Here is a 27938-nt window from a genome sequence, read left to right on the forward strand (position 1 = left end):
AGAAATAACAGAGTTCAAGTTTTGGCAATATAGGTGCAATGTAAATAGTATTTAAGATTATGCATCTGGCAAATATTTTAGTTATGCTTAGTTAAATCCCTCTTCCAATGCTGCTTCTAGGCATGGGTTTATACAAAATGGAGTAATTTCCGCCCTGGCTCAGCTATTGGATGATCCAGTAGATATCTGTCGGAAGAACACACATCAAATTTTTGAAATGATGGCAAAATTACCTGAAGGTAGGGATTTTTTAAYTACTTAAATATTCAAATAGACAAAGCAGATAAATGAATTTACCTGATTCCCTAAATATTTTTCCCCAGATTTATTTTTTCCACTTTCCTTCAAAATCCCATTTTAAAACAATATCTTTCTATTTTTGTTCATCTTAGTTTTCTTTAGTTAGTTTTCCTTTGAGAGGTTATTCTTTGGGTTCTATTGGGAAACTTTGGAAGGTACAGCTGTCTTTTGTTCTTCATGGGTGGAGACAACTATGTTGTCTGGAACTGTTGTTGCACTTCTAAAACAATTTGCAAATTGTGTAATAATAGTAAGAACACTTGGCCAAAATATATAAAGTGTCTGCACATAGATAACAAGTGAAAGGCCCTGTATTAACATAATGTGTATGTGAATAGTGCTGCCTATGTATTTCTTTTAGGGCTTGATCCTGCAAATTCTCAGTCTTAAGGCTAGATCCATTAATTTTTAGGTCTGCTTACACAAGTAAGGGCTACCCCCTCAAGATACAGATTATATGGCCTGTGCCCTTGAGTTTGTATTTCAGAGTCTTACATTGAAAATTCACTTTGTCCTCTTCCGTTCAAAATGATGTTTAGGTATTAATCATGTTGCACTGATTTCACAGCATGTAGGGTTTTGCAAAATGGGTTTGTAGAAAGCTTTTCTGGTGTTAGGAAGTACAAGTCTTGTGAAATATGTTATATGCTTTCCCTGCTCCTTGCAAGCACTAGAGTAGGAGACAAATGAGCACTTAAGGGCACCGTCCATTGCACTGAGTATTCTGTGGATTCAGGATTAATGCTTTTTCAGCATCAGGCTCAGAGGCAACATTTTTTACTGGATCCTTTTACATTGCTTTCGGTTGGTAAATTGAAAAAATTTGAGGGTAATGCAAGGAACAGTGAAGGAGTTTGCTTTTACTGATTCTTTAATTTAAATATTGTTTACCCTTAGGAATCAAAAGCTAGGTAATATTGTTAAATATACTTAAATGGTAGGATATGAAGCTAAATGTGGATTCATTTTGCCTGATTTCAGATGTCAAATTAAGCTAGTCATCCTACACTCCCTGTGCAGTGGGAGACAAACCAGCAGAGACAAATCAGTATCTTCTGGGGCAATAAATCTGACATATCTTAGGTGCTTAGTTTAGGATGCAACGAGCTGTGCTATGGTGATGTCCATTTATCTCCAGTGAGAAAAACATAAGCTAGGTTAACTATGTCAGAGTTAGGCATCTAACTTTTAAATGCTTCAGTTTAGGTTGAGGAAAACAGGCTGACAATTTGTCTTTGACTTGCTAGAAGAATAGAGTAAGTCATTGTACCTTTTACATGCTTTCTTTAGTTTTATTACATATATTCATTTTTTTAAAAAAATCTGTTACTCACTAAAGGAAATTTACCCTGATTTGTTACTTTTATACCCAGACTCCAAAACTATAGTTTCAATAATTTTCTAATCTGACCATTACATTACAATTCCACCAATTAAAATTATAATTTTAAAATTTTAGCTTCAGTAGATGGAAATTGTCAATTAAAAAGTCATATTACTAAAATTTAAGGGAAAATGTCTAATTTGAGGACTTCTGTTACATTACTGGTGCTTAAAAAAAATTGAATGAATTTTTAGAACCTTCCTGAGTGAGAATACATAAATTCTTAAAAATATATATATTTTTACATGCTCTTAACCATTTAAAGTCCTAATTAATTAAATCGGTATGAAGGATATTGATATAGTGGGCTAAATAATTTCACAAACATCACTATAGAAAATCAGATTTTCTTTTAAAYTAATTTCTCTAGTCATCTTACAGATTTTCAACTCTGAGACAGTGACTTGACTTGTTTTAGTATATCTTGACCTATCTGACTGCCTTCAAAGAAATCTGCCGGTTACCTATGTAGATACATAGGTACCATCCTGTGAATATTTGGATCATGAGAAACTTGGATGAGAAAAAAAACTTAATAGAAGTAAATGTTGCCAGATTTTTCCTAGGTCACTGTTAATCATTAACCATCCATCCATACTGGCTATGGTCTTCTTAGCTGTTTGGGAACTGCATAATTCAGTAATAAGCCTTGCTGTTCAGTCATGGCTGTACTGAACTTTATTTTTARCTCTAACCTTCAGATGTGTCTGGATGCAGGAGCTTGCCACTTGTCTCCTTTGGTGGTACAATTTTCAGATATGTGCATGCTGCAGACCTTAAGCTGACTAGAAAGGTTTCAGGTTAAAGAGGGAAACCTCCTCAGGATTAAGTGGTTGCTGTACACTAGATTTTTTAGCTAAGAATTTGAGATGTAGGAATGCAAAGTTCAACTAACACTCTGTTTAAACACCTGCCCCTTTTTAGGTTCCATCTCCCAGAACTCAGAGCATATACTAAGTAGGTTGAAAGTTTAGCTATGTAAGCAGAAAACTAAYTGGAGGACAAAAAATTTCTTCTACGATAAAAGCTGGGGGCAGGTAATTAAAAAAAGCTATTCATGTGGCCCTGGAAGGAAGTGAAAGTTTTTCAGAGTGTTCGAAGTTGGACACCCAAGAAACTGAGGTACTGGGAATCACTTGTCAGTTCTGAAATTCCATGTATTAAGTTTCATTTGTGCATATGTTGCAAGCTAGCATTTTTCTATGACATACGACCTCTTGTGATTATTTTTGTATCAAACTGCTGTACACAGGCCRCATACCAAATAAATGCACATATTTAGTAAACAGCCATTATTGCACACATGATCTGGAATCCTGAATAATTAATGGTGTACATTTTAAATTCTGTGCCTAAAAATCTAGATACARTTGCAAACTAGTATAGCAAATTAGGGTTTTTAGTGGTAGCTTCCCCCTACCCGTACTGGAAGACTTAATGGGAAAAAATACTTTAAGTAACTTTAAGCTTAATCATTTTATGCTGGCTTTTTAAATGGGCTGCACAGATTTGAACTGAAATTCCTTGACTGTGCAGTTAAAGCTGTGGGGTGCAAGCTGGAACTTCAAAAGCTAGCAAGAAATACTTATTTTGGCAACAGCAAGGAATGGAAGGGCATAGCAGATTATAGGAAAAATATTTAATTTATATTTCTTCTGAATCCACTATTGCTAGTGTATATTAGCAACATTTAAATGCTTATTATTAGATTTGTGAATTAATGTTTTCTTGACATGAATGTTCCAGTTTGCAGTTCATACGAAATTTAATAAAATTAAGGCCAGTCAGTGTGTACTCGATCAAGCATAGTTTTAATGTAATTCTATTGCAGCCACTTCAGACTTCACGCTACATCTATAGCGAGATTTCTTTTGTTTGTTTTCTTGTTTAAAGTCCAGTCCCTTCAGGATTTTTCCTTTGTCTACTGTTAAGATTTCAGTGGAGGTTGAAGATATTTCACAGATCGCTTGCCTTTACCCTTTTTTTAAAATCTACTGTATTCATAATTGATTATGATTATATGGAACTATTCACTAATGCTGTCTTGGGATGTGTTTTTGTATAATAATTTGAAGTTTACTTATGACTTGGCTGAAAGTTTTGACAGCAACAGTAATGACTAGTTGCAGTGCAGTGTTTGAATTTTATAAGGTAAATTTGGTAGTGATGCAGTACCTCAAACTGTAGTATTCATTTAACATTTATAATAGCAGAGCCCAATTTGAAAATAATGGCTTTTTTGCAGGGATTGCCAGTTCAAACCATTTTTTGGTAATTTCTAAAAAGCAAGGACTAAAAAGGAGGGTAACATAGAAAGCATTTAATTAGACCTGTCATTTTGTTTAGTGACTTACTGTAGCACTAAGCAAAAGTGGCTGYTGGTGGTGCCAAAACATAAAACATTACTTCTTAAAAATTCCACATAAACCAAAATACGTTGCCCAAACTGGAGAATGTGTCATGGTACACCACACTGCCACTTAGGGAACAGGGACAGATATGCTACCATTGTTCCTTCTGAGTCCCTGCAGGTATCTGAATATACCAGTTTGGTTCAGGAGCCCCTGATGGGAACTGCTGCCACCTTTCACAGCTGTAAGATACCAGTTTGGTGAAACCAGGAAACGTGAGATTATACTATGCAAGGAGAAATCAAGTTGCCTCCTTCAGTGGAAGGWTTAGCCTACCCCTGCTGAGCTCAGAACTCAGCAAAAGCTGAAAGCCAACTGTACCTGTGTCCCTCCTCAAGACCTGGCCTTTGGAAGGCAAGTGATTCACAACTCTGAAATCAGCAGGAGTTTCTGCCAGACAAAGAGCTGCTTCTAACTCCTATTACAGTCCCAACTCAGTGAGAGTTGTGCATCTTTGCAAAAGAAAGACTACAGTTCTCTGAGAGGCAGCTGCTTTTGAGTGAAGCTTCTCTGGAGCTAAGACTCATGCCTGTTTTCCCATTTCACCTTCTCCAGGAGCTATATATCATCACATGCAGTGATGAGCACCAGTCCATCACTGGTGGTAGATAAAAATCAGTTTCTCCAAGTAGCAACATCGTAGCTTGTTTCAAGGAACAGTTCTGGAGCATTGTCTCCAGAAAGCAGGAAAGGGTAACTGGTAGTAGGAAAAAGGAGGGGATTTACATAACTGTAAAATTAGTTATGTGGAAAAAATTCTGTGCATCAAGTGCCTTCATTGCAATTCCCTTTTAAGTGTATTCTGAGTAAAGAGAAGTATTTTATTAAAAACTTGATATTTCAGATCTGTTTTAAATACATTTATTTCCATTATATTTGTTAATTCTCAACATGTAGCTCAATCCTAAAATATTTGCAGCAATCACACTCTGTATTCATGTAAGCCAACTTTTTCTCAGCTTCTATTTATGAGAAATAAAAGTGAAGGTAGAGGGACTATTTACATGAGTAAAGCAAGCAGAATTTAACCTTCTATCATCTGATTCTGTATTCACATCTGAGTGTGATGCCTCTAGTATTTTCTTTTTATAGTTTGCTTGAACCATACCATTCTAGAGGAAATTCTCTTCCAAAGCTTAATTTCTTCTGCCGTGAAATGACTGCACATTTTGACCATCACCTGTCTGGTCTGTCAATTTCTGTGCTATTAAAAGCCTTCAAGGTTTGCTCAGGATAAAAGTTATTGACCAGATTAAGTTAGTCTGATGCAGCTTTTTACAGACCAGATTTTCATACATGTCCTTTGACAGTTTGGGGGGAAGGATGGATAGAAAAAAGCCTGCAGCCTTCAGCCTGTCAGATATGTACAGTCTAGAAGATCAGTGGGGTAGACACTGAGCTAGCATGTTGCATGTGAAAGCATCTCTTCAAGCATTTACCCTTGGATAAATGCATTGTTCTGAGCCTCTTTTATTCTATGTCTCAGATTCTAGCATTCAGCCTGACCTGCAAAGGCTGACAGACAAATGAATCCTTAGGCCATTTGCTTAATATGGTTAAATCAGATGTTCCAATCTCAGTTACCAAAAATTATTTTTACTTTTAGCTGGGTTTTGTCTCCTACAACTTCTTTGTCTATAAAGAAATTCATCCATCACTTCTGTAACATTCAAGTGTATCATTACCTTGCCCTGGCCTTCTAACAAAGCTCCTGTTTATGCTTTTCTTCCTTCTCTAGGTAGCTGTTTTCATTTCCATTTTGTATACACTTTCCAAGTTGTTAACTTCAACCTTGAGTGTCTTTCTTACCTTTAAAGAAAGGGACCACATAAACCCTTTTCTTTGTCACTTTCACAATCTGGACACTTAATATCTTCTACCTTTCTTACCTGATAAGCACTAACAGTACTGCCTGATTACTTGGTTTTCCAGTAACGTTCTTACCTCTTTTTTTTCCTGTTGCCTCTCCACATTTGACATTGGCATGATTATTTTTGTTGACATGACAGCCTCAAATTTTTCTTTGAGCCATAGAAATAATCCATTTTAGTACATTTTGGAGCATTGTTGAGAGATCTTCCTACCAGTGCGTCACAATTCATTTTTCTGGGAATAATATGTATTATCTAGTTTTTCTGAGCTTATYTCCCTGTACTTTACATAGGTTAATAGTACTAGAGATTTATAATTTCTATATACTAGGGATATATGATCATATAAGAAAGAATTACATTTTGTATGTTTTACTCTTGAAGTTCATTCACTGATGCTATCTATGTATTGTTTTTATTTGGATAAAAACTATTTCAATATACATAAAAATGTACATGCCTGTATTTAAGGGGTAGAATATAATTCCTTGAGCAGAATTGTGTTATCATAGAGCAGAATCACATGCAGATGGCCATTTAGAAGAAAAACAGAAAGGTGCTTAATTTATTTTATGTGCTATGAACAGAGACAATTTGGGGGATTATCAGAGAGAATGGCAAATATTTTCCAATAKCTAACAAGAGTCACAAGATCTGAGGTAGTACGTTTGACATATTACAGACACAGATAGAGAAATTGTCTCTGCCTGGTAATTCAGCCTTCTTCAACCAGCCAAGAAACTCTTTTCTCTTCGCATTTGCTTCTACACCTCACTTCCAGATAACCAGATAGGATGTACCCTGTATCAGCTGGAGGAAATCAGCAACTATTATAGTATTTCCCCAGCTAAATTTCTCATGTTTTCTACAGCACAGGAAAGTTTGGGGGCCAGTAAAGCTGTATGCTCCACACTAGACGAAAAGAAACATAAGCTGTAGATGCATTTGACATGAAGTATAACTGTTTTTGTTCATTGAGATGTGGCCAGTGAYTCCACTTAATACTGCACCAGGCCACCTGATCTTTCCCCAAATAGGAGTAATTTAGGAAAATGTGATTATTTTAGGTGAGTCCACTTTTTGCAAACTACTTCTAATTCCTATATTTAAGGCTGTACACACACTTTGCAAGATTCATTATTATGCAATCATGAAATTGTACTGTTAGTGTGATCAACATTCATGATTTGTGTTGACATAAAGTAGTATCATAACTAACTTTTCTGTTTTTCCTAAAGCATAGCAGGACTTGTAAATATATGGGCTGTAGACCCTGATCTATTGTGTTATCTCAGAAATAAAAGAAAAAAAAAAAAGAACAATATGACCAGTCAGGTCTTTTAGTTGCTTTTGCAGGTATCTATATCCTTTGCAAAACAAATAGCACAAACTACCTTAAAGATCTGCCACTTAAATAAAGKAGGATACCAGTATCCTCCAGTGAAATTGGAATTGTTAAACAACAAAGGGTGGGAACATCCACTGAGACTGGAAGGACACTGAGGGGTAGCTTCTCCAGAGGAAAGAACTTAGTGACAGGAAATAATGGGTGGAAGAAAGACAGAAATAAGATAGATGTATGTATTCAATAGAAGAGGGAAGAGGGAGAAAAAACAGAAGGGAAGGATGAAGAATATCCACCAGGAGAAATTAACGGAAAAGCTCTCATTCTTTCTGAAAATAATTAATTAACATGCAAGAAATATGTAACAGCATTATTGAGGGGGTGCTATGTAATAAGTGACAGAGGCAATAACAAACAAAAAATATATCTAGGAAAATCTTTCACTAAGATATGGCTAACACTGGCAAAGTTTAATAATTCTTACCCATTTTCCTTCCTTTCTTTTAAGGTTACTTAATCCTTTTAGGCAATGATTGAGGTGGATTGGATGGGGCAGTAGGTTTTTCAGCTTGCCAGAACCTCTATTTGGGAAGAGTCCAAGAGGTGAAATTTCTCTAACTTTACTGTGTCTAAGTGTCTCCGCTATTCCATCTTTAGGAAATCATAACCTATCAAATCTGTGGATAAGGGCTGTTTAAGGATACTTTTTTTTCCCCTTTGAAATGTGTTTTGCTGTATGAAGTGCAAATGATAACAGGACAGATGGCATTCTTRCTGCAACAGATGGAACATTTCTTCTGTGAATGTCATTGTTGCCCAGGTGAAGTGAAATCCCAGCTGCATTAGTGCAGTTCTTTCAGGTGGCAGTGCACTGCATCACTGATAAACCTGAGCACTGAGAAACTGGATGCAAATTTAATTGCATGATTTATCCAGATCGAAGACTAAGAGTCAAGGGATTTCACTTTAACACCTGTCTTTGGAACAGACTTCCTATTTTAACCTTCCAATGCCTCAGGTTTTTTTATACAGTGGGAAGATAAAATTGTTTTCCTTCTATGTAAAACAGAATTCATTTTAAAAATCTTCAGTTCTTCAGCTAGAAGACAGTAACTGAGTAACCATGAGTTACTCAGAATACTAAAATCAAAAACATCATGRGGATTAAATGAATAGAGAGTTAATAGTAAGGAATTCCTATTAAGAGAACATGTATATGTGAATTGATTATTTAATCTTAAAAATTTACTGCTTTTTTCCTCCCCATTCCTATTCTTAAGTTAAATGGGAACATTTAGTGACATGCACTACTTCAGTTTTTCTTCTCCCTATTATCTTCATTGAGTGAGAAATGTGAATTTTCCTTAGAAATAGCTTTTAGTTCTTTGGTAAAGTATACTAGCTTCTCCACTTTTATTGTAGGATGCCTACAATACTTCTGTTGGAAGAACCTTCACAGTTGAATAAAGGATTTTTATAAAATACATCTCTTATCTCCCCTCAAAATTGACTGCACTTTTGCTTTTACTTTGCCTACCTGGCTTCCTTMCTTTGAAGCTATGATCCAGTGAAGACCAGTGTTTTCTTGTCACTTCTCTCACCAGTCTGAAATGGCTACAATACCAAAAAATCTAGAGGTGAAGGGGGACATACCATCAAATAGTAGTACTCCATTCCATGTCAAAGGAAGCCCAAACTCATTTTATACTTTTTTTTTTTTTCTTCAGTTCAAGTGGATAATAATGTGATATTACWCTATAGAAGGAAATTTAGACTGGAAATGTTCTGTAAGTCACTAAGTAAATGATAGTGCTCTAATAGTAGACTAAGACTAGAGAATCCTGTACTAGCAACCATCAGCACATACAGCTTTCAGCAAACTCACCAAGTCAAGCAGCCTGATACCACAAGCAGGAGGGGGTAGTTTCTGGTTTCCAGTGAGAGCACCAAATGCTCCCTGTTAGGCATGCCAAGTCTTCTATACCCCTGAGGTGCCGCCTCATTGGCTCTTTTGCCTCTGTCCTTCAGGTGTAACAGTCAAAAAGGCATGCTTAAAGGGGCCCCACATCTCCAGGGCAGGGATAAAGTATCGCATTACAAAAGAGATAGGATTTTCCCATCATTGATTAGGTCAGGACTGAAGACTATTGAAAGTCCTAACCTATGACTTGACCCTCTGAGAATATTTTTGGCTACAGTTGCACTCTAGTAAAGTTGAAAACGATTACCCCATGAACCACTGCCTTCAAGTGTATTCAGTATATTTGTATGCAGTCCCAGATCTCTATTAGCTTGAGCTTCCATGTTGCTTAAAAAAGTCCTAGCTTGACTGTAGATATCCTCAAACAGGTCAAAAGAAGGACACTTAAATATAAGGTGAGAAAGGTTAGGTCTTTCTCATGCATTTGGTAGAAATGTCCAGAAACAAACAAACAAATGAAACTTGCTCCAGACATTGTCAGGTATTTTCAGCTGATCTCAGAAATGATAAACAGGGTTGAAAGGTTGTAAGTCAAAGTCTGTTTAAATTCCAGGAATTTAAATATCTAACATCCTCTAGCAAGTGATTTTTTATGAGTGGAGAAAACATGAAGCAAAAGCCTCCTGTCAGACTGATATGCTGTTTCTACAAGAGTTGCAATCCCYTTCAGCTTGTGATCGTGGTTTTTACATCTTGTCTGGCTAGGGATACAGTAACTGATTATATTGCTGGCTTTGCTCTAGGCTTCAAATTAAGTGCTGATTGCTTTAGATCTAACCCCCTTTTTATTTTAGATAAGAATATCCTAGATTGGACTAATAAGTCTGACTAACAAGTCAGAAAATGTACTCATTCCCTCTGGAATTTTCACATCCATAATTTTGATAAATGGATTATCAAGGAATGCAAAGAGCTGCCCAGTATGCTCTTTTCCCTGCAGTGTTTTGTAGAAGAAACTAGCATACTGGAAGACAATAAACCCTGTTTGACATTATCTATCAGTTCTTAAACAAAGAGTGACAGCAAAATCTTAATCTTGGATTTTAGAATATTAAGGGAGAAATTCTTACATGTACAGTGTGAGATGGTCACCTATATTAGTTTCTTAACAAAATAGTGGCTGACATTGGAGAAAAGGTTCTGCAAATATTCTGGAAACTGTGGTGCGTACTTATTGGAAATGCAAGTGAACATTTTATGGATTGTTAGGGATGGTACTGACATCTTGGTGAAGGACGTAATAATTGCAATGAATCTAGTCTTTTAAAGGTTTAGGTTCTGGAAGAACCTTGGTATATTCTGAATGGATGGAGTTTTCAAGTAAACTTCAATGACAAACTGTCAATAAGACTTATGCTGATAGATCACTTTATATCACTTTTAAACAATATTTAGATTTTTTTTTAAAAAAAGCCTGATGTTTCAAAAACACTTGCCAAACAGAAGTTCATATTGAGAGCTTAGTAGTATAAAAATGTGGAGTGATTTTTCATTTTTTTCAATTTTTAAATAGAAGTTGATGAGACCAACTTCAGGCACAATAAAGAATTTATGTATGTGCTTACACCTAGACATATACTTTTGAGCACAGATGTTATGAAAATCATCATTGCAAAGTACCTGTTTCTGTATGGCAATATGCAGGGGGGCATCCTAAGTATCTTGCAGATACCATGGAAGTTTCTTTCCTGTAGTTTCACCATAACATTCATTCATATGTTGTAAAGCTGTTAAAGGGGAAGACATCCCTTGTAATTTACTGAATTGCTCAAATGCAATTGCTTAAGACTGAAATTTTGCTGAATTTTGGTGATTGAACTGAAGAAAAAGATCTAGAGCAAATGAACAACATTCATCAATCTGTCATAAATGAATGAAAACTTTACAAACATTATCCAATTAAGTAACTACTATATCATACTACTAATTAATGAACACGCTATAGACAAGTTCAGTATCATTTGAATTATTTATTTTTTCTTAAGTGGACAATTTTAATGTTGATGTTATTAACCATTTTGTTTTGAATTTCTTAGAGCCCTTGGCTGAGATTTCTTGCACTAATCATAGTACATAGGGGAAACAAAAGTAGAAGGTTATTTTCCAGTGTGCGTGTGTGTCTGTATCTCTGTGTACGTATGTGCTTTACAATTATCAAACATATATTTACACACCAACTTTACACTGAAGTCTTTAAGAAGTCTTTTCTATGGCAGGGGAAAGAATCAACTGACCAAAGACTTAGGTCTATATGATCCATTTGAGATTTTCCAGTATAGTCCCACAGAGCTTCTTACGCATTCAAACTTGCTTTAGTTTTGCCGGAATGTTACTCCATCCAGTAGTGTTTCTTTATGAGATGAAACCTGGAGCTGAGGAATGCATCTCTTCAGTTTCCTTAACTTCACTAAACTGTAAATAATTTATTAAATTGAAATATCAAGACATTTAGTTATTGTTCATATCGCTCATCTTTAACCTTCTAATAATACATCACATTTTTTAAATAATAAAAAGCCCAACAAAAAAAAAAGACTTTGGAGGCTATATACTACACAGTCTCAATGGCTCCTGCTTCTTGGGAAGTCTGTTACAATATTACAGTATTTCCCAGAAGTTATTGGGAGCAGTGGAACAGAATTGTCTGTTGGCAACTTTCACACTCAGCAATCCAGACACTACAACAATAATTAAAAAACTGCCTTGTGATTTTTTGTATCTGTTAAAAAAGGAACACTAACCTACTTCTTAAATATAGAGTTTGTTTTTTGTGAAACACCACAAGATTTGGCAAAAAAAGATGTAAAAGAAGACCGTTTTGATGTATAAAACTCCTTACCAGTAGAAGAAACACTGACCTTGATTTGGCCTATTCATAGATTCATTTAATATAGTTTTGCTGCATATTTTGAAGCCTTAAAGAGCAGAAAGGGCTGCTAGTCAGGTTGGAAATCACAGAACAGTTATGCACCAACAATTCCTTAGACAGGCAAGGTGTCCATGATAAACAGTAAAGTAAAGCAGAAGTGTGTACATAGTATATGCTGTGAATCATGTGCATGTGTATACATTACGTGTGTGTTTATACTGTTTGGCTGCGTGTACCAGCAGTGTGGATTCATGCCCATTCTTTACAACTGTAAGTAATATTTTGCTCAAACTCTTCTGTTTTGTAGCTTCAGATTTGAACTAGTTTTTCTCCCCAACACAACCATTCTGCTCCACCCCCTGCAAACAAGTTCATCTCTCACTCACCAGCTTTATATCTTCATGTCAGTAAAATGATTTTTAGGACAACTGGATGAAGAATTATTTCTTACACAGAATATGATAACACTCCCACTGTAGGAAATGGAATGAAACAAATGGAATAAAAGTGCAGTGACTGTGGTGAAAACATCTCCACAGAATTAGGCCTCAATCTCTTTTTTGTTTTTGTTTGAGATTTATGTTTGTAGGGGAGGGGGCAGGAGGGGGTTGCATTTTTTAGAGAGGAGGCTTTTACTCTCCAAAACATATATTTGTGAAAAATAATGTGGCAGGTTAAGGGGGCATAAGAGGATCTGTGTACATACATCAGATTTCCCCTTTTCTCTCCTTGGGCTCCTGAGCTTTGCCCCATTTTTTCCACTAGAAGTGGAGGTGGTTAGCCCCTTTTTTTATCACTTCAGGAAAACAGATTAAGCCCAAGGATTCTTAGCAGAGGCCAATATACTTGAGATTGTTCTGAATGATGACATCTGTCACTGCATCAAACACAAATTGGATGTTACTGGTATCAGTAGCGCAGGTGAAGTGTGAGTAGATCTCCTTGGTCTCCTTGTTGCGATTCAAGTCCTCAAATTGGCGTTGGATGTAGACTGCTGCCTCCTCATAAGTGTTTTGGCCTTTGTATTCAGGAAAGCAGACTGTTAAAGGGATGCGCCGGATTTTTTCTGCCAGCAGATCTTTCTTATTCAAAAAGAGGATGAGGGAAGTGTTGATAAACCAATTGTTGTTGCAGATGGAATCAAAGAGACGCAAACTTTCTGCCATTCGACTCTGTAGGGAAGGAAACAACAGTATCAGCAATAGTATTTCAATGTAAGTGTGGAAAACACACAGAATATGTTATTATTTCTATTAATGAGCACAATCTGGTTTTAGAAAGAACTTTTGTTTTGCTTGGTGACAGTCCCTCTAACCTGAGCATGCAATTTYAGGAATCTAGTTCGCTTGTTTTTGATATACTGCATTTCACCAAAGAATACTTCTTCCTTTAGTTTATATATTTTTAATAATTGGCAACCATGAAGGAAAGTCTAAAACTGAAGATTTAGAAACAATAGGTGTAACTTGGGAGAACTTAGTTGTGTTCAAAATCATGTTAGCACTATAAACAAATTTTTAAAATAAAAAGGATGATTCATTACTAAAGATTTCATACTACGGAAACATTCTGCTGTTAACATTTTAAAACAAGACTGAAGTACTACAGCACAGTCATAACATTAAAATATTCCATTTCTGTGTTCTGTTGTTCAGCACACCATACATACTCAGACTTTTTTTTCCTTGCCTTACTTTTCCTCATAGTATAACAGTAAGCTTGGAATAATACATAGGAAAAAGGGCCACATTTTACCATGGTATGTGGGACAACTTGCATGTTGTATACTTATGGGTGAAAGCTGAATTTGGCCAAAAGAGTTAATGTCTGTCTGCCTGCTGATCTGAACAGGCAGTTCCACTGATGACCTTTTTAGGATGACCAAAAAAAAAAACAATCCAATGCTGAAATCAGAAAGGTCTGTAAACTGAAATCAGAAAGGTCTCTTAGAAATCAGTGGCCAGCCTGTACTTCCTCAGTGTTATTGCCCATCTGTTGCGGTGCTGAAGTCCTTGATGCCACTGGAGCTGTCCGTGGTACTAATGCTTTTGGCTGGAATGCTGAGCAGCAGTAGGGGTACACAGACGTAATGTTTTGAACAGAAAGGGAAAGTATTCTAGCTGATTAAAATAAATATCAATTATTGTCAAAAGYAGATAAAGGAAGTATGTTAATCATAGGCATTTATGCTAAAGGTCATTTTTTTCTAGCATGTTCCAACTTAGATCTTTATTTCTATTAAGATTCCTAGGCACTTCAACATCATAACTTTAGTCAGATACTTGTCTAATATGAAGAATTTCTACAATGCACTCATATTCTCTCTTTAAAGGAGAAGATCCCTTTTAACAAATCATTCCATTCATATTTAGAGAACGTTAATAATCATTGCATATTACACTTAAGCACCAAGGATTCATTCCAGGATTTTTCAATACTCAACAATAATTTTTCCTGATAAATCCAGGAAATTATTATAAACATGATACCAATGAAGGAGGCATTTTTCTATCCATACAATGTTGTGAAAATAATAGCCACAAGAGATAAATAAGAATCATATCTTCAAAAAGRAATGGAAACATTCTTACATATAACATTTTTGGTAACTATTTCATTATCTTCACCCAATCACTACATGGTTTATATCTTGCAATGCTCCCAAAATACCCATTCTGAGATACCCTCAGATTTTCCAGTTTACTTCAAGTAAAAACAAAAATGCTTACATTATTAAAGAAAACTGTAAGCAACATAAGAGGAACATTCCATTTGAAACCTCAAAAACATTGAAGCATTCTCAGCTATTTTATACCTGAGAAGTGTAACTGCTGTGAAAATTTCCTGAAGTTTATCAAACTATACAGCAGTATTTTATTTCACTGTGAACAGTGGGAAAGGTGTTAAGCATATCCATTGGAACAATTYATTATATATTTCCACATTACCTTATAAAGTGCATTTAAATCAGTAATTCCCAACAGAAGTTAATGAATGTGGAAGTTTGTCCCAATACAAGTCTTGCACTGTTTATGACCAAATTCTTATGACAAATTGTGGCTACAGTGTAGAAAAAAAAAGATTACATAAAGAATATAGTAACCTTGAGAACTCTATGAATAACTGCAAAGTAGATAAATGTATCTGTACAAAATACTACATTTCAGAATTTTAAGTTTGCAAAATGCAATACTAAAAATTTTCATTCCAATTTGATAGGCATTTAAGTTTTTCTTTGTTGTTTTCTCTCAGTAATGTCCATCATTTGATATCTATTAATATTGTTGGTAAGACAGCCCAAGAAAAAATTACTTATTTGGCAGCTTGGACTAATGTGAGCAGCTTTATATTTTCCATTTTCTGTGTTCATGGATCAAACATAAGATTCTTCATTGTAACCTCTCTGTTGTTCATTCAGAACATTCATATGTCTGTGGCACATTATAGCTGAAACACCTGGAAACTGAAAAGGTTCTGTGCTTCCACTAATTCTTTAGAACTGCTGCTGAAATCAGAGAAACTGCTTTGGATTTTCAATTTCAATTATGTTCTAGCTATAATTCTGTAAAAATTCTGTAATTCTGGGTTTCTGACTGTAGCTCTATTAGTGTGTTTTGTATGGAATAGTGCAGCTGGAAATAAGTGATTAAAAAGTTTTTTGTTTTTTTTTAATGGAACAGGACAAGGTATTGAAAAATTCTCTTAGGACTCCTTTTTTCTCTTTGCCTAAGAAAAATAGCTAGAAGTAAAGAAATGAAAAGTGAGTGGCTGAAAAAATGGAGGTAGAATTAAAATAGAACAGGTAAAAGATGAAGAAATTGAAAGAAATGGGGACAAAGCAACAAGAAATGTTAAAAAAGTAAAAGTTAATTAATGAGAACCAAGAGGAAAAGAAATGACAGTGAGAAAATCTTTTTTTTTTTTAAGTTTAAAAATCCCCAGTCACTTTAGTTAAACATCTTCTATTACAATCAAATAGGAACCTATCATGTCCCTCTGTGGATTTGAAAAGAAAAATATTGCACAAGCTTACCCTCCTCCCCAAATATAATACAATTATATAGATCTTCTCTAGCATATGGAGCTGAATTAGATTGGATTTGCCCGCACACATGTAAACAAAAAAATTTTCCATATCAAATATGAGAAAGGAACATCTAAATACATTCTTATTTGCAAATGCCTGACCCCTATATCCAGAGTGAGAATATAAAGCTAATCTGTTGGCTAATCTGTTACAAGAGCATTTAGAAGAAGGGTAGATGGTTAAGATTAAAAAAGGTAGAAAAATTCTGTCCTCAAATACATAGAATATTAAAAAGAATAGCGTCTATAAGTTTAGGTAATTTGCAGTTTTCTTTGTGACTTTTAAGCATTTCAAGTTCCTGCAAATTCCAAATATTCATAAAACAGATATACATATATGTATAACTGATTTTTCTATCATCAAAAAATTCAACTTTGCAATAAAAAAGTAAAACATGAAATCTTGAAAAAAAATCCAGCTCACTAGCCTCTTAAAAGGTGCTGAAATACAAGCAAAATTATATGGTCTCTATATTTGTTTGTTTCTGCCTTTGCAAAGGGGAGGTCACCTGACACTTAAGCCCATTTTATATATGGACAAATATAGATTTGTAAAATTGTGAAAATTCTGTAAAAATGTAGCTTAAAAATCTGCTTGAGGATTTATTTATTAGTTTTCACAATGCAAATCCTGACACAACAAATAATCCAGAAAAACATCATAGGTCTGTTCCCCAATAATTATCCTTTTTCTTTCCTTCCCTGAATTTGGAATTGATAATAAAACTGTTCAAGAAATCATTAGCTCAGTTGAAATGCTTTTGCTATTAATTGTCTGGAAAAAAACATTTTAGAGTTAATGTAGGGTTTTGGCCATCTCTCAGAACACTCATGCCAACAGGATATTGCATTTTAAGAGGTTTGCATTTATTACTGTATTTTGTAGTGAATAATAATACTGTGTATCTCTACTACCAAGTCCTCAATTGGAATCTGTAGTCCTAGGACAAAATTTCCGTCCATAAATTATAAAATGATGAAGTAAAGTAAATGATAAAGTAATGAACACTTACAAGATGACTGATGGTTATAAATTACTGTAAACCAGATGATCTCTTAGATGATGTAATAGTAACATCATTAGAGAAAGGAGAAGTATATGTAAAAATGTGTATGTGTAAGAATATGTAGATGCAGAAGAAGGAAGGTGAGTTTACAGAGATTAGTTGGCTTTATCTCCTGCCAAGAGAAATTTCTTGCACAGACAGGTATAAAATCCTGTAAATAACTGGAAGAATATATCAAGATTACCCAGAACATATCGGTAAGAGACAAGTTAAAAAGGAAGGAAAATTCTTGTTGCTGAAAAAACAGTAAAACATGGAAGTGGCATATCCATTTTTAACCTGATGGATTTAACCTTAATATATGCATGGATTTTGCAGGGCTAGACACTGTAAAGGATTAAAGGTGAGAATTCTTTCCCAACTCGCATACAAAAACATGTAAATTATGAAGTGTACTTTCAATGGTTTTTGTATTCTTCAGTTTGTCCCCCTCTGGAGAAAATATTCATCCTCTTCTCCCCAGTAGAAAAACAGTATCTCACCAGTGAGATGAACTCTTACTCTGTTCTCTCTTATTGGATATTAAATTCCAAAGCATATCATCCACTCTTCTCTCTTTCTTTGTCTTATTTAAGAAAAATGTGCTTAGTAGCATCAGGGTACACAATGTTTTCCAGAAAATTAATACCTGAGTGTCTGTCCAAAGAGTATGTAATATAAATTAAACAGTCCACAAAGGCAGACATGGAACCAGATATGGAATGAGCTCGGGATACCAGATGTTTCAGGAAGGGGGAACAATGTGAGGAAAGAGATTTAAAAAAGCTTGAAAGGATAAGAAGGGAACTATAAGGAACTGGACAAAAGATAAGGATTGATGTGAAGACTCTAAATTAATTTGTAGGAACTGCAAACTKGATTTGCAAATTTGATCACTATAAAGAGAGTAAGTGTAAATAAAGGGACTCTARCAACAGAGAAAAGGTCACTCAGAGTGGTGGGAAAACATTTTTTTTGTTAAAGTTTGACTTAAGTTTTTAAAAATATTAGGAAACTCCTGTGTACAGAAGGCCAAAAGGAAAGAAGATATTTGAAACATAACTGAGAAAGCATTATAGAGGATTATTCAGATAGGGGTGGATTAAAAATGCAGCCTACAGTAAGGAGCAGCATATAAGCTGAAGGCAAAACTTCAGATAYATTTGTTTTAGCAGCAGTGGCATTTTAAATAACCCTACCCCAACAGTCTACTTTTCTGCCTATGCTGCATCCTCTGTTTTGCTGGTACAGTTTTTGGTAGGGCCACTGAGGGAGTCAGTTCATAAAACTGACTGATGTAAACAGTAGTCTGGCAGGAAAAAAAAAAGAAAAAAGTAACAGTCTTGGGTTTTGGACTAAGCACACTCCCTCCTTATTCCACAGCTTTTGCAAGAAAAGAGCTGCTAACAGGCTATCTTGTTCCTGACAGTGCTTAGGGAAATAGTCTTGCAAAAATATTTGTTACACTAAGCTGACGTGCTGCCTGCATGACTAAAATGTCTCATCAAAATGAAAACTACCCTGTTATCAGGGCTTTTGTTAGAGTTAGCTGCCTGTGGTCAAGATCAGCTCTGATAGGGTGCAACTGCGTAACTTTAGGAAAAAGCTGTGAGAAGACTTGCCGGGAGACTCCCAGCGCTTTTGCTCAGTAGCTGCTCAGGCACTCACCCTTGGTCTTTGCCCARGTTATACTGCAGCTATGTTTATGCTATCCCCTATGTTTATGCCATGTCCCTCACGGATCTGCTGACTTGACTTCCTGGCTTGATCCCCAAACTGCCTCATTCCCATGGACTTGTCTGGCAATCTGGACTGTTAGTCGAACCTGGCTGCTGCAACGGAGCTGTTCTGCTCTTCTTCTGGTCCTGCGGGACTGTGTTGCTTGTCAGTGAGGTCATGGCCACRGCCTGCCTTGCTGTTACCCTTGGCTTTCCCTTTTAGAGGAGCCAACTCTTGCTGCTCCCTCACACTCCATAAGGTCTCAAATTTTGATTAACATCCTGTCTAAGGCAAAAGAATGCTTATTAGAGCTGGAACATGAAGAATAAAGCAATTTTGTTTTCTCTTCAAACTTACCAGCCTTCAAGACTTACTAAACTTAAGAGCTGAGTGATCCCAAGGGAGACCATCTGATTCACAGAATAATGGGCTTCTACAGTGTTAGAGCTGCAATTCAAGCAGTCCTTCTATTCCCCTAGAAGAAGCTTATATCTTTATTTTCTGCTGTTTATGTGATTTGCCTCCTAAAAACACACTCTAGGCTATTTATTAAATGTAATTATATTTCTCAAGTGCAGCCACAGTGGCTGGAACAAAGCTGAGAAGTAAATAGGTAGAGGATCTTGATAATGCCTGCCTGAAAGCACTTCTAGGCTAAACTGATGATAAACCAGTTTGTAGATGCTCATATGGATTTGGGATTGCAGTTCTGGAGTCATTCTAAGACACTCTGAAGCTATATAATTTTTCACAGTCATGAGTCTTAACAGCAAAACACCAGAGAAGACGGCAGCCATTATCAAGAAAGGCAGAATGTCAGAAAGAACCTTAGCTGAAATTCTTTTTCTAATAGCACAGGCAGGAGAAAAGTGAAGGCTAATTCGGTTAATGATTTTTTTGACAATTAGAAAAAGTAATACATTTATAAGGAAAGGAAAATTAGCAGTACTGCAAAAATAAGGGAAGCAGTTCAAATATACAGTGCTACAAAGGAGAAAACTAKCCATAAAGAGGGCAGGAGTCAGGGTCAGGATTCAGTCGGGGTAGAGCATCACAAAATCCTAGAAGATCTCTCTCATTTATTTTAGGAAGAAGATAAGTGCCATGCTGTGGGAGCAAAACTGGAGAGAGAGATCTCAGCTACATGGTTTTGGGCAATTAAGCAATAAATTGCTGAAAATGCAGTAGAATTTGCGTGGCGTAGTGAAAAGTCACTCAAACATTACAGTAATTAGGCCAGATAGGGTAAAAGTCTAGAATACAGAGAAACCAAAAGTTAATCACCTGCCATGTTTCAGGTAAGGGCAGTCATTAGTGAATATATATCCATCGCAAATTTGAAAATTGAATTTCTAGAAATTTAAATTAAATCAGATTAGCCAAGACAACGGGTGAGATAATAAGATTTGGATTTTTAATGATAATAACTTTAATCAATGCTAACAAAATCAGTCAATGGAAATTATGTTTAAAGATGTGGCACTGGTAAAACACAGTTTGCAAATAATTGGTTTTCAGTAAACTAGTTGTCCTGCTTTCATGGGCAAAGCTATTATAACAGCTACAACTTTTCCAACAAGGAAAAGCAGAGGAGGTTGGTCTGTGGTGACAAATACAGAATCTGTTTTGAAACCCAGGTTCCTGGCAGAATCTTAGCTGTTAAAACTGTGGTGGAATCCAATATAATTCAGTAATGGATTGGAGAAGTAGATGTCTATTCATCTGCTAGATATTTCTAATACCAGGCAGATATTTAGAAAAGGAATGGGTGTTTTGTAATAATGGGTATACTAAATGCTGAGCTAGAGGAAAAACATTAAACAGAAGCAGATGGAGTTGAACTACTGCTTATCATCTAAACTTTTGGTTAGAAACAGGGCAGTGAAAGAATTAGTAACCAGTGATACCTGACACCTAAGAACTTTGTTTTTCAATGTAACATCATTGTTTTAATATTGGTAGGTATTTCAGAATCACAAAAACCTTAACTAAACTGAATAATTTCTCTTGATTAAATTGCAAATGAGATAATCAATTAATCATTTCCAGCAAAGATGCAGGTTATACTACACTGGTGCAATACTGTGGTTGCATGGTACAAATGCTGTTTATACCCTGGAAACCCCTAAAAACCCATTTCACAATTTACCTGTAGTAGTAAAAGAAGGAAAATGCATCACTGGACAATGAGTGAATGTATCAGGAAGGCAAAACCGAGCTTTCAAGTACCAGTAAGATGTAATCCATATAACTGTGAAAACCTTAGGAAAAGAGAAACAGGCAGCACCTGTTTCTATATGAAGAAACTAACTGAAGTTATTTTGAAGAATTCTCACCTGTTATCACAGAGACATGAAATGTATAGTGTTGTCATAAATTCAATCTTGCTTTCCAAGTGGAAGTAGATAATAAACAAGTAATTCAAAGCTAGGAGAAAACAGTATTCATGGCAAGAAAAGGCCTTTATAAATTTAAAGTAGTGGCTTCTGGCTTGTGTAGCGCATCAGTCACATTTGAAAGGACAACGCATGACACGGCTCTCAGTTTGTTATAGCCAGATGGCATCTTGAGATATTGTGAAAATCTTAAATAAGAAGTGGTATGCTTCAACAGTTCTGAGATAAGATGAAGGCTCACATCTGAAACTGAGCCTAAAGATACATGGTATATCCACTCATATACTCTTATCCTATTACAGCAGGCTTATTTTTGGTTTCATCAGTATTGCAGGACTACTGTATGTATTGCAGGGGAAGGGAACTTGGAAGGGTTATGGCTTATTATAACAAAAAATAAAACAGATTACTGTACAACCGCCAAAGGAGTTGTGAAAACTTTCTATTATATGGAGGAAAAATAATGGTAGAAAAAGGCATGCTTCTTCTCTGTAGTGTCTTTTCCAGTTCAGGAATCCTGGGGGAGGGCAGCTAGCCAGGTGGGTAGAAAAAATGTGCTACTGTAATTTCATAATTATACACAAGCTGGTGTATAAGCAAGATAATGCTGAGGCATTATCCAGACAGCCTTGTTGGAGGCTAATTGCAAACTCTTCCCCAAGCATGAGAACAAGGAATTGGTTGCTTAAGGGAAAGAACATGCTTAGGAACAGATGGCTGTTTCCTTTCTTCCAATAATTTGCAAACATGCAAATGTCCCTGGTCATCCTCTGGAACAGGAGAGGTGTACTTTGCAGCAAAGAGTTCCAGAACAACAAAGAGTTTCCTAAAGAGAAGACCTTGTTATCAAGATAGCATGTGATTAGAAAAATCAGTTGGTATATGGAGCCAAGTAGGAATGTAGTATCTCACACTTTTACATTAAAGTTTCTGGTCACAGTTGGGAGAGCTTTGAGCTTAAAAATAAAAAAAAAATATGAAGAGAGAAACTATCAGATATGAGAGAATTAACTATCATTTGTGCTAAATACATAAGAATTTTCTCTTTCAGTGCAACATTAATATTTTAAAACTGGTAGGCCTGTAGGGATTTTAAAAACTTTAACTAAACTGAATAAAATTTCTCTTTGGTAAAGTGCAAACATGATAAAGAAAATTGATGCAGGAATGGTACGCTTGCTTTCCAGAACAGTGGGAAAATCTTTGAATGTCAGTAAATTTTGGAAGAATCATTGAACGTTGTTCCTATTGTCCTCTTGGGGCTTTTTCTTGAGATCGTGGCTGAAAATCAGCATATACTTGTAGGTGTGAGCTATTTCACAAAACAGCATGGCATCTTTGTTTGAGATGTGTTGTTTAGAGATTCATAACTTTAGACCTTCTAAAGGAAGCAAGTGAAGCTAAAGTATTTGAAGAAAGGGTGGAGGGGCAAAAAGGTCATTGCATCTGTTGGATGTAATGACTGTTTCTTCCTTAAGATAACTATATAGAACAATTGAATCCTTTCTGAAATAATGACAGTCTCCAAATTAAATTCAAGGAAATACCATTGCCCGAGATAAAGTCATAGTCAAAGCARTTTAGAAATTTGAACTATGTTTGAATACATGTACAATGGGAGACAGAGGGAAAGCAGAAGAATTTTGCAGAAAAAATACAGATGATGCAGAAAGTGAGAGAGAGCCTGGATTAATATAAAGAGGTGCTTTTTTTCTTGCAAAAATGTCTAGATTGAGTGCTAGCTGAAAGGCCTTTCCTGTCTAGCAGTTAGTCCTGACTGAGTGTTGGCTAAAAGCGACTTGATGTAAAGAGAAAAAGACTATTGTATGATTCATCTTTAGTTCAAGGAAAGAAGATTTAAAAGAATGCATAGGATCAGACAGCTATGGGTCTAAATGGGGAACAATAATGATAATTCCATGAGCTACAAAAATAATTACTTTCATCTAATAATCAAGAAGAAACTAACTCTGTCTATTGGAGAGAAGTAAAAGGACTTATCTAATTTGCTCTCTAGATTTCTCAAATAAAGCAAGGAAGAACCTCAGTGAGGTRGGATTAAACTGGGATAAAACTCTTTACCTGTGTTGTCCTCTGTGTACCTGCTTCTAGTTTTGGCATCTCCCACAAGGGACAGCATATCCTGTAGGGATTTGACTAGACAGAATTGTTTTGCCTTTCCAAATCCTTTGCTTCCAATTCTAGGATCCTGAAGTTTTCCTGGAAAATGCTGGGAATTCTAAAATTTCAAGATTAGAAAGGGTGACATAAAAGAGTGTGTTCTATTGTGAATTCATTGAGACGTGTTCCTAAGACACTTACCAGCTTAACTTATTCCAACAGCAGCCAAACTTGCTCTCCTGTCACTGAAATAATGTTACATTAGTTTAAACCACTGCAGGGATTCCTGACCACTTATGTGGTGAACAAAACAGAAAATAGGTCAGGATTACTAGAAGCTCTGTTGATATAGCACCTGTCATATAGATATGCATGTGTACATGCCATCTACTTCTGTCTTTCCTRTCAAAACTCCTTCTGGTGTCCTGCATATAAAACGTGAATGTGAAATACAGAAAGGTGGAAAACCAACAAATCATTTTATTAGCATACATATACTTTATGCCACTGTGATAAAGGGAAATTGAAAGGTATTATATTAAAGGAAATTTAAATCTTTACCACCAAATGAGCATATAAAAGGCTGTGAAACCTGGGTTTAGGAAGTGGAACCCTGAAGGAATCTTCTCTGATTTTGAATATGGTGATATATATTTATACAGTGAGGGGAAAAAATGTTCCAAGTGTGGAACAAACTGACTTCCAGTTTTTGGAAACAAATTCATCCTCAAATTTGTAGGAAAAATTACACTAGCAAACAAAGTTTGTAAACTACCAAATTAATTCCTCACTATTTTAAAGAAAATGTCTGTGATTGTTTATACATAAAGTTTGTACATGAAAATGTAGAACAAGTAGAGGAGGTGTAGTCAATATTTGATGCTTCTCTTTCAGAGAAGAAAAGGAGATAAACCTGACAGAGCAGTACTGCAGCATACTGTCTCCCGTGACGATTTCCTGGGGAGTATTACCCCTGTCATTACAGAAAACTCTGCAGATGATAATTGAATCTGGCAGTATGAAGCAGAAGTACAGGGGACCTTTAGTCTTGGCTGTTGTATAGAAAAGAATCGTAGTGTTACTAAGGCTTACTGTGGACTAGACTAGACAAAGCAGATTTAATTAGGAGAAGCATTTTAACAGAGTCCTGAACATTTCTCAYGGAAAATCAATCTGTGCAGCTTTTTAGATTCATGTCCGTAGGAGTACATGAACAAGTTAAGCATTGTTATGCAGTAGTTACATATTGGTGCCAATGACAGACTGGGGTAAACCAGTCTTTAATACAGTGAGAAAATGGGTGAGTTGCTGGAGGTGTAGCTGCCAAGCTCCAGCCTGCCATGTCTCAGAAGTTCTACATGTCCATTACCAGTTCCCACTGGCCAAAGTGTGTTGTCCTCCAGATACAGAGCGATCAGCAGCAGGACGATTATTTCAGATGCAAAAGACCACTCCCCTAAGTCTGTGCTGGGAAACAGGCCTCCATTTAGGTCCAGCAGCTGGGGGCTATCATCCTCTCAAASCTGGTAATATCATCTTTCACTGGCTCTGTAGCACTACAGTTTGACTGAGACACCACTACTGCCATCATCATGGAGGTCTTCAAGGAGGTTTACCCCATATGATGCCATTTGAGAAATCCTATATGACACTGTGGTATTCAGAGATCATGTCATGCTTAATTGTGCCAAGGTCATAAAGAAGAGACACATTCCCATCCACTGCCCATCAAAGAGGGTCCAGGACTATTATAAAGGACACCATTCTATCATGCTACAGGGCCTTACTAATGAGGAAGGACATTTCATGCAACCAGCATTGGCCACACTGGCTGTGTTTATGGTGCTAATGTATATACTTCTGGGAACAAGGGTCATTGATTGCATTAGTTTAGTAACCTGCATTATTAAAGGCACCACCTTTAGTCTGTCTGTCTGTTTCTGGGAGCATGGACTACTGTCACAGCATGGCACTCAGGGAAGTTCAGTGCGTGATGATAATCATGTTCATCATCTGGTGGTGCTAGGCCATTTAGCATTTGCTTTTGAGATCAGATGGGTGGTCAGATGCTGTTGGGATCACAGTGGCTTTTCACACAGTCTGTATGAAAACAGCCATCAGTACTGAAGTATTTTATTTTGTATCCTAAGACCACACAAGGTGGGGGGTCACCAGCCAGAGTGATAGCCTCTCTCAAACTTTAGAATTGAAGAGATAACTTTGATATAAATCAGTACACAGAAAGAAAGGGCTTTGTATATAGATAGAATAGGATCATGCTTATGTAAGAGACTAAGGTAACTGTAGTGAAAATATAGAGTCAAAGTACCAAATAAATCTTAACTTTACTCAAGATTAGGTGAGATTACTACAAATATCCAAGCTCAGGCAAGAGGTCTAAACTGACGTTTATATTTAATTGCAGTTATTTAAAATTGATAAAATAAGCCAACCATAGAAAAGGAATAAGTTGAACTATATACAGATTTTATCTCCTCTCTTTAAGAGAGGTTGTGAACTCCACTGGATCCATTATGTGTTGGTCTGTAATATAAAAATAATTAATAATGATTGAAAAATACAGGATTGTAAACATTAATAATGCCTTATGCAACCAATCATAAACATATTACCAAATGATGGACATTATGCATAGAAAATGAATCTTAGAAAAAAGTTTACAGAGCAAAGCCATAAACAGGAAAACAAGAACTGCAAGCTAAACAAGACAGCTTGTGATTATTTCAAATGAAGTATACAGCATTTTATTGAACAGAATCCTTATGCTTCTGTTCAACACAAATGTCAAAAACATAAAGAAATAAAAGCAAAAATGATAGCCTGGACATCAACAGCAGAAGTATTTTAAAGAAGTGGTTCTTTGGTGCTACTTCCTCAAGGTAAGGTTGATCTACACTTTCTTCACTAAGTCTGGTTGAAAAGATAGGTGAAATTATAAATGTGAACAGAAGCCATAGAGAAAGACCAGCCTGTTTTCTCAGCAGATGGAAACAACTGCTTTCATTTTTCTGCTTCTGACCTTTCCTACGCAAATCTATCTCAAATTTTCCTCACTTCTTAAGCCCTAATACTTTACTTGTTTTTTTCCTTTTCCTTTCTATACTGCCCCTTCCATAGAATTCCTATGGAATCAGTAAAAGCACCTATCCTTAATATATTTTTAATCTGGGAAAATAAACAGAGATACTGGAAATGTGACTTAGCAGCATGTCAGTGCAGATACTAGCAAAGAACACCGTGTGACAACAGCAAGCAGGGATACATACAACATGTACTGTAGAGAGGACCATATGYTTGCTTTCTCATGAACACAAGCATCAATTACAATGATATTAGGAACATGTTGCTATAAAAATAGTTCTAGAAGAAAGTACTGTATACATTTAATAGCTTCCTATCTGCATGCTCCTGTGTAGCATTATTCCTTCCCCCAAGTCAGGGAGTTGGGAAAGAAAAAAATAGCAGGGGAGAGCCAGCCACGAAGACCACAGAGACTATCCAGCAGGACAAATTCAAGAACTAGCCTTAAAAGATACTGTAGCTCATTGTCAAATATTACCGCATTCCTATTATTTTCTGTACTTTTCACTCAGGATGTTTCATATCCTTTGCTATCTAGCTATTTCTTTCAGCATCATTGCTGCTCATTTTCTTATTGGTTTCTTCATCTTAACTGCACCCTGTCTCCCTCTCTGCCATTCTCCACCTTTACTCTTGACCTCTCCACCTTTGTCTTTCCACTAACTAATACCTTAACAAAACACCCCCCTTCCCCAAATCTTAAGAAGAATACTGCAGAGGAAGGTGGCATAGCAAAATGTGACTCTACTTGCATTGCTGTACCCTTTCCCTTCAGAACGGAAGGAACTATTCTATTAGTATATGTTTGTACATTGTACGGAACTACACAATACATGTTTACACAGTGCCTAGGTAGTCCATAACATAAAACAGTAAATGGAGCTAAAAAGGGGACAGAACATCAAATGGCCTTTAAAAACCATCAGTTCCATGTTCAAAGAAACATTTGCTGATGACTGGCTTTTGACTATCTTGTTGTCTTCAACTCAAATGCCTAAATTTTCTTTACTTGGTGATATGATCCAATAAAAAATATTTGCACTTTTAACATTTTTTCCTTTTTCTTTAACAAAAAGTTATTGTTGCTCAGAGCAACTTCTGATGCTACTTCAGGTTTCCCAGTGTTTCTAGAAGGTTGTGAGGATTTGGGAAATCTTTGTACTACTGGCGAATTCTGGTTGATGGTACAAATTTTATATATTATTAAGTGTTTATGAGGTCAGTCACACACTATCAACACTGTTCTATATTCCCAAACCAGGAACAATACAGATTTGTTAACCCTGGTGAGTACAGTCTGACACTAA

The 27938-nt window shown here is 36.0% G+C and overlaps 2 protein-coding genes across 2 annotated transcripts in view; one reads left to right on the plus strand and one right to left on the minus strand.

Annotated features, from left to right (window-relative positions):
* The window catches only part of RSPH14 (radial spoke head 14 homolog), a 112613-nt gene that overhangs the window by 2191 nt on the left and 82484 nt on the right, over positions 1 to 27938 (plus strand). Inside the window, exon 3 of the mRNA XM_026075156.1 lies at positions 121 to 239. Within this exon, the coding sequence (XP_025930941.1) occupies positions 121 to 239 (119 nt within the window). The remainder of the gene's footprint in view (positions 1 to 120; positions 240 to 27938) is intronic.
* GNAZ (G protein subunit alpha z) overlaps positions 11248 to 27938 on the minus strand; it is a 55344-nt gene continuing 38653 nt past the window's right edge. The window contains exon 2 of the mRNA XM_026075154.1: positions 11248 to 13333. Coding sequence (XP_025930939.1) covers positions 12989 to 13333 — 345 coding nt within the window. The 3' untranslated portion in view covers positions 11248 to 12988. The remainder of the gene's footprint in view (positions 13334 to 27938) is intronic.

This window comes from Apteryx rowi, unplaced genomic scaffold, assembly GCF_003343035.1.
Source record: "Apteryx rowi isolate R43461 unplaced genomic scaffold, aptRow1 scaffold_40, whole genome shotgun sequence".
Classification (NCBI taxonomy): domain Eukaryota; kingdom Metazoa; phylum Chordata; class Aves; order Apterygiformes; family Apterygidae; genus Apteryx; species Apteryx rowi.